The sequence below is a fragment of the Rutilus rutilus genome (genome assembly GCF_951802725.1).
Source record: "Rutilus rutilus genome assembly, contig: SCAFFOLD_103, whole genome shotgun sequence".
Taxonomy (NCBI): domain Eukaryota; kingdom Metazoa; phylum Chordata; class Actinopteri; order Cypriniformes; family Leuciscidae; genus Rutilus; species Rutilus rutilus.
Window position 1 is genome coordinate 13,007 of NW_028175489.1, and position 7,994 is coordinate 21,000.

A 7,994-nucleotide genomic window follows, 5' to 3' on the forward strand; every position below is an offset into this window, starting at 1 on the left:
AAAATTGCACATATCTTTATGTTTTATGGTCGTGATTATTGTTCATGACATGCTTATAAAATTGTACTGTATCTCTGCATATTACATGCCTGGTGTGTGTGTGGCAATATTATATATGATATTTAACCAGATAGCATCTGAGAAAAAATGTTACTGCCTCTGGACCCCAGGTTATCGTAGAGCCCATCAACGGTGTAAAAGAAAATGGCACATTCAAAAGAGCTTGAATCCTTAAAACACTAGTCAGATCTTTCTGAAATGTGTTATGCTATTTTGCCTACTTAAGATATGGTTTATAATTATATCGGTTATTGGTCCATTTCTTTATGTTATATGAACCACATAATTTAATTACACACGATTAAAAGTGTAATTATACAATATGTATATAAAAATGTCTACTTCTGACCCCTGTTGCTAGGCAAGAACCTGTACAGCTTGGCTAAAGAACAATACACAGGCTGCATGAAACAACAGAACCTTATAATATGCATTGAATGATAATGCATAAGAATCATGAGATTATCATCACCCAATTATGCACTGAGTCATTGTTAGAAGTAAATAATTTTTATTGTTACTTATGCTTTGGATTTTCAATACATGAACATTCAATCAGAGGAAGTGTGTCCACTCCACACACATTGGGAAAACACCTGCAGTAATGGGAATAATCTATTTGACTGTAAACATTAACAACCATCAAATAAACTCAGATCACAAACTGCACAACTACCTTTAACAATAAAATACTGTTAACATACTAAATTTAAAAGCTATTCCATATTTATTAATGTATTGCATACTACCGGTCATTTCATTTACAGACATTGCTTCTTTTAATTAATTTGTACTTTGTTGAATGTTGTCTATTTGAAAGGGACAATAGTATGTCACAATTATCTTATGTATGAAAGTGACAAAAATATCTCAATATTTAGCAAAAATTGAATTTAATATACATTTAATAGAAACTATAAGCTGATGAAAAGTGGACAGGTGTGTGGAGTTGTGTTTAGGCTTAACAGGCTGTTTGATTGGAGAGCCCTGTGCTAAAAGTGGCATGAGGTAGAAGCGGCACCACCACAACCACCAATCCATTGTCCACTGGAACATTCTTATCGTCTTGGGTCTTCTTTTTGGGCCATTCTACAGTCTCACCACCATTATATAACAGGAGAGCCTAAAAAACAAATTGGAAAAACATAGATTTGTGCCCAAAATTCCAGTCATTATTGGGAAATAAGTCCTTTCAGAATGAATCAAGACCTGTTCGCCTTGTAGGGAGTTATTTTCAATATAATGACTGGCATTCTACACATGATCCCTTACTTATTAAATTACTACAGTCATTCACAGACATAGTATTGTGTGGCTGTGAAATGAAAGTGAAAGATGTACTGTACTTACCAAGGATCAACGACCAGACAGTGTAGTGGTACTTATACAGGGAAGTGGGACACGAGAAAGACCGGCTTCTTCAGCTTGCTTCTGGAGGGTGGAGGGGGGGGGGTGGATATGTAATGATCAGCTGACATTTTACAGAAGTTGGTAAAGTAAAAAATTTAGGAGGTTCAACACAGTACAATACTTACTTATCTACCTTACCAAGGACCACTGATGGAACTGAAACCAAATAATGGAGTAGGACCACATCAGCCTATCAGGAGCAGTGACTGGTAAAACATCAGTAAAGAGGACAGGTGTAAGGTCATTTAAACCACCATGAATATAAAATTTCAGCTAAATAAATCACACACACAATCCACCAAAACAATCGCAAATTTATAATTATTGTAAATAATCACACTACATCACCTTCTATTGTATGAATGTTGGAAAATGTCAGGTTGGAAATGTGTTTGTGATGACCATTATGGATATTGCACATTCCTTCCTTTAAATTATTTACACTGTCATCCGTGAGGGATTTTTTTTCTCAAATAAATTGCATCTGACTTACAGCATGTATTGAAGAGTCTTCATAGAGAGAATGAAGAGTTCTGCGTCCATTTGTGAACACATTTTGCTTGGTTGAATAATTTACTAACCTCTTGATAAACCACATATCAAAAGAAGAACCTGTTTCTGTATGGAGTTAGGCATTCTTGAATTATCCAGTTCTGAAATGCCAGAAAATGTTGAACATCTACCTTCTTCAACACAGTGCTTGTAAACAACACTTTATTTTGAATAGAAATATAACAAAATTACTATTATAAAATGTTATTGAAAATGAAATGTACAATGAAAAATAAATAAAACTACATATATTACAAAATGAAAAAACTTAAACAAATGACTCTTTGGGCTCCCAAGTAGGAGTCCACTTTTTCCCACTGAAAATACAAGGGAAAGAATGATGTTACAGGTGATATTTCAGTTATTAGATTGAGAATGTTGACTTTAAACACTATTGCACATTCTTCAAAACAAGTTTGACTTCAAAACATGTGTAAGAGTGAGAGTGAAATAGAGAGTCAGAGCAGACTATTTCTGCATTTGTCATATAGTAGAATGCATACCATGCTGGACAAGGCTCCCAGTCAATAAGTAATTCTGTTTGGCCCTATGAAAGGAACAACAATACATGCTTACAATTTTTTTTGCATCAGGCCTTGGTAACAGCCGCCATGCTTCCAGTTTCATGTTTTACCATGATATTTCAAGTATTTTAGTTAAGAGACTGTAGTATATACTTTATACAATATTTACATTATTTGACTATTTGCCATCTTTACTTCTGTGATTGACAGGTTTTTTAAATTAACATCTTGACTAGGGCTGAACGATTAATTGCATTTGCAATAAAATCACGATATGATGAAACGCGATTTTGTAATCGTAAAAGCTGCGATTACACCCTGGTCATGTGACACGCGAGAGTAAAGCAGTCTGCACTACAGATGAAGCATCAACTTGGCTTTGCTTGATATGTTAACTTACTCATGTAGTGTGCGTGCTCGCCCGCCGGTATTTTCCTTACAAATGCTCTATAAAGGCATCATCTGTCTTTTGGAATGTATTTGGCTTATATATTAAAAATAAAAATAATGAAAACCATCCACAGAAGGCTTTCAATTTCAAATAGACTACTCGCACGCGCTTTGTGAAGAAAGCACTCGCACATGCACGTGAGCGACTCAACGTCTACGTGGTTAAATGTACTTGCATCTCAAAATGTTTTTATGGAGCAAGATTAATGTAAACACAGTTAGAGTTATATCTTAAGTTATTAAACAGATAAGACAAACCACATTTTATATTTGTAAAAGAGATCTGTGCATTAGTGTGAATGAGCAAAAATCCCTTACAACTCTTGAATGGAAAACGTTTAGACAGCCAAAATACTGAAAGCACTCTTTGTTTATTGCTTGTAATGTTTTTTCCCCCCTTTAATGTTGATAGCTTTTATGTTTTGAAGCTAGTCGTTATATAGGCTAGACTATTTTAAAATTCTTAACATGTAATTGTAGTTATTTAGTTTTTTTATGTGTAATTGTTTTTAAAAGTAGCCTACTTATAAATAGTTAAATAAATATTTTAAGTTTTATTAATAAGATTAATTAATAAGAAAAAAAAAGTTGATCGGCTTATGAGGTGCCTAAAAATTCCCATCCATATTTTACAATGATTTATTGCTTATCTTTGTATCTTTGTTGAATAATAGAAAAGATAAAGAGCTTTAAAAATAATTGCATATTAAATTTCAATCGCAATATTGTTAAAAATAATAGCAATTCGATTATTTTCCAAAATTGTTCAGCCCTAATCTTGACCTTATTTTGACCTAAATAGAACAAATAAAGAGTAGTATGGTGTTCAGTTATGCATGTCTTACCTTTCTCACTCTTTCTCTCAGAGCACTCCTAATTGGAAAAACACCTAGGCCTGTGTGGTAGGAGCAATCTGAAGGCATCAAAACTCAGATTAGGAACAGAACAACATCATTAACATATCTAGGTCAAGCATTCACTTCAAAGTGATCAAATATCAAGTCTGAAATTTAAAATTACTTTTTTGTTTTTTTTTGCTTTTATCCATTTCTGCCTCTGTGGGATAGAAAAATACATATATCAACTCAAAAAAGGTTCATCATAGAATTTATTACAAATAATAATATTCAAAAAACCTGACAAATGCAAAACATGCCTGACTTTCGCTTTCTCTTCCTTGTTGACCCTGTGGTTTAAAAGAAGTGAGACACTAAGTATATAGTGGCAAACAATTAAGGACTGTCTATGTATGTCTTTTCATACACGTTCATTAAAACAGGCACACATTCACTTGCTCGGTCATACACATGCACAAAAACAAACCCTCAGGTGTAACCTATGTCATACCACAAAAATTATCATGAACAACACCCAACCAGAACTAAATCAAACGGCTGAGAAGTTGCCCAGCAAAATTGCTGAAAAAGTTGATGGATATAGTACATAACCATACTCTTTCTCAAGTGTAATAACCTCCATTTTAACAACTGATATCATTAGCTAAGCTTGGCCAAATCACAGGAGTACTGAGGCCAATCTAAGCCTTAATGATTTCAGTTGGAGACAAGTAGCCTTTAGCTTACATGCTAGTCGGCCCCTCCGACTTCAATTAAATTAGGCTAGTGGATATGTCGAACTAGGATTTTGCATGCAAATACAAAAAAAGATATGTCCCTCCCTAATCTAACGCTCTGGTAGACAGCACGTGAGCAAATTAACCAAAATACTGTGGAATGTAGCTTTTAGAGCTTTAAAAAAGTTAGCTGTGTTACCTTTTTTAGGTAGAGCGTCGTCCGGCCCCGCCTCCACGAGGCCTTCAACGTCCGGCCCCGCCTCCATGAGGCCTTCAGCTTCCGGCCCCGCCTCCACGAGGCCTTCAGCTTCCGGCCCCGCCTCCACGAGGCCTTCAGCGTCTGGCCCCGCCTCCACGAGGCCTTCAGCGTCTGGCCCCGCCTCCACGAGGCCTTCAGCGTCTGGCCCCGCCTCCACGAGGCCTTCAGCGTCCGGCCCCTTCTCCACGAGGCCTTCAGCTTCCGGCCCCGCCTCCACGAGGCCTTCAACGTCCGGCCCCGCCTCCACGAGGCCTTCAACGTCCGGCCCCGCCTCCACGAGGCCTTCAGCTTCCGGCCCCGCCTCCACAGTATCTGGTCCTGCCTCCCCTGAGGTGCCCTGCTCGTCGCAGGGGGTGAGGGTCAGGGTGAGGACAGTGTCCTCACTCGCCTTCCAACCTGTTCAAATTTGATTAGAAAAAAAAAGAGAGTATGAATGAGACTGAACTACAATGTATTATAAAAAAAAATCAAAAAGGCAGATGATTTGACATTCCCGTAGACAATTTTAAGACTATATTTCTTAGCATGTAGCCATTTACATATTTCTGAAAGACAGGCAAAAAATTAGCTATAGGCTATTTTTCATACTGAATGCAAGTTTACATGAGTTTTGTTAAGGCGTGATTAGCTATATGCGAAACAATGGGGAAAACAGGGAAACTTGGTACAACATACACCAAATATCAAACATATAAAGAAAACTCAACTATGTTTTACTAAATTTTCAGACTACACTTAGTAACCTATATTAACAGGGCTATGTATTGAATGTGGGTGGAATTATAACCTTAATATACCAGAGTATTGTTTATTTTTAGGATTGACAAGGATATATAAACGATTGAAAATCAACTTTACACTGCATGGCGAATGAAAGAAAAAATACTGTACATATCACCTGCACAAACCAGCTCGTAGAAGGCCACCATTTTGTTTAGATGTTGCGTGGCCAGTGAGTCCAGCTCACACCTTGGGGTGAGGGAAGTTATTGCAGGTTTTTTCTTCCCTTTACCTTCCTTCTGGAGGAGGAGGAGTGGCTTGTAGCCCATCGCATGAAGCTTCTCAAGCTGAAAAGACATTTATTTGTACAGGATTAAAAATGTCTGTTATCAAAAAATCTGAGTGTAAATTCAGTTTGAGGCAAGACTTGAAATTTGTTGTAAGACCATTGACAAAAAACTGTACATTACTGTACATAACTTAGTATAATATTATGTCATATTATACTAAGTTTATCTGATCATATTGACTGAATTTGAATGCACTATTGACCAGCAAAAGCAAAATTACTATGTCAAAATAAATGAATTGTCGGTTGTCTTTTGAATGTTGTCAGGGATTCTGCATTCCGGATGACGGTGGGGAGATCATTCCACCAACATGGATGTGAATGAGAATGTTTTGGAGAATAGTTTTTTGGCAAAGGTTACTTAGTTCATTAATATGCCTTTCAAGTTAACAGTCAGTGACTTTAATAGTTAAATCTGCTGGCCTGTTCCCAAAAGCAAAAAAAAAATTGAACTCACAAGGGCACTGACTCCACACTTACCCCCCGATCCCCAGAGTTTCTTCTACCCACCTAATGTGCAATGTTTAACATTAAATATTTTTGATAACACTGATATTATGTGCAATTTTATTACTGGTAAATATTTAATACGTAGTATGTTTGATACAATCAAAATCATGCAAAAACATATTTATCTTTCTATTTAGCTTCTCAGAACTGTGCACCTACCCCCCCCCCCCCTTTTTCTTTTGAAAAACATTTTTTTTCCTTGTTGTTACATTTCTCTTACGTACATGTTGACACTGGAAAAGGACTTGCTTCAATCTCGTTGTACATGTGTATAATAGCAATAAAATACATTATATTCTAAAAAATCTGTTTGAAGTTAAACTCCACTTTTAACATGAATACCTAAATTCATAATTCATATTACATGAATGCCATGACTACATTAAATAATGGTAAATTATATCTTTCAGAAATCTGATTTAAATCACTCTTTTCAAAAATAAAAGCATTTGAAAAATATATTATGATCTTCTGTCAAAAATGTCACTCAATAAATGTGGCGACCCATATTGAAAAAGGTAGGGTTGATTGTACACACCAAAATGATGGCTTCATCTTTCATGGCTGCCTCATTGTGGTTTTTTTTTAGGTTACCAAGCCACTCCCCCTTCTTCCTGTCAAGTGCCTGCAACCTCTTATTTAAACGTGCCTTTTTTGGCTGCTCTGCCCCACAGGCCTTACAAAGTTTGATGGCACAGGGCATGATCTGGGGGCAGTTGGGACATTTTTTTAAATTTGACACCATGTTGTCTGAAAAAAAGAAAAGAAAGAAAAAAGAGAATATTATTGAAGTATAATATGACAATATCATGTCTTTTCTATATCAAAGGTTAATATCACATTATTAAACGACATGCAAATAGGAAAAGTTGAGAAAATGTTTGTGATCTAGTTAGTAGGCTACACTAACACGTGCTAGGACATGCAGTTAGCACTTTATTGGGTTTTATATCAGACAAATGGAAACACCAAAGCAATGTCATAAAATGTTTAAATAGGGCATAAAGGTGATGATACACAAGACAACATTTTGAGCAATGTTGATGTCGATTGTTGCTTGGGCACTTTCGTATTGAAAATGGACAATACATTTCTATCTGGATAATTTTAATCGGTCGTGGTCTGTGTCTCATCTGGTTCCCCGTCCAGCAACATTTCCTAAAAAGTTGCCCTGTGTATCATCACCTTTAGGCAGTTATGACAATACCCCAGCAACAAAAAGTTACACTTTTGCATGTATATTTCATTGCATTATGCTAATTGTTCATGAGGTAATAATTTTAGCCTACCTTAATCAACGACTCTAGAAAGGAAGTAATTGGCGCGAGAGCTCCGTCATCCGGATATTGTAAAAAAAAAAAAAAAGCATTGCCAAAAATTAATTAATCGAATTAAAATCATTTTTATTATTTCAACAGGACATCAGAAGAAACTACCTTGAGCTTAAAAAAAATATTTCGGAGCTTAACTTACTGTAACAAATCATAGCAACGTATATTGCTGGTGACAAAAACAGATTTAATAGCCTACTTTTTTGCTGTAAGATGTGCAATTAGTTCTTTTTTTTATTGCATTTTTAAAATGACA

General features: G+C 36.0%; 1 protein-coding gene and 1 long non-coding RNA gene across 4 annotated transcripts; both read right to left on the reverse strand.

The window, feature by feature from the left end:
* Positions 1–556: 556 nt before the first annotated feature.
* On the reverse strand, positions 557–2,220 carry LOC311285705. Its single transcript, XR_014626395.1, has 3 exons — positions 1,596–2,220; positions 1,411–1,491; positions 557–1,183 (listed from the first exon to the last, which is right to left on the reverse strand). It is a non-coding gene; the product is annotated as an uncharacterized lncRNA (long non-coding RNA).
* Positions 2,221–2,266: 46 nt separating this feature from the next.
* Positions 2,267–7,994, reverse strand: LOC311285703 (uncharacterized protein). 3 transcript variants are annotated; one of them, XM_084435744.1, is made up of 8 exons: positions 7,697–7,994; positions 6,946–7,157; positions 5,727–5,895; positions 4,769–5,224; positions 4,153–4,182; positions 4,017–4,052; positions 3,842–3,909; positions 2,267–2,569 (listed from the first exon to the last, which is right to left on the reverse strand). In XM_084435744.1, the coding sequence occupies exons 2-8, from the start codon at positions 7,150–7,152 to the stop codon at positions 2,414–2,416; spliced, it is 1,122 nt and encodes a 373-aa protein (XP_084291870.1). In that variant the 5' UTR covers positions 7,153–7,157; positions 7,697–7,994; the 3' UTR covers positions 2,267–2,413. The 3 variants fall into 3 exon arrangements, with proteins under 3 accessions (XP_084291870.1, XP_084291869.1, XP_084291871.1); XM_084435743.1 differs by lacking the exon at positions 7,697–7,994 and having other exon boundaries at positions 6,946–7,371; XM_084435745.1 differs by lacking the exons at positions 4,017–4,052; positions 4,153–4,182; positions 7,697–7,994 and having other exon boundaries at positions 6,946–7,371.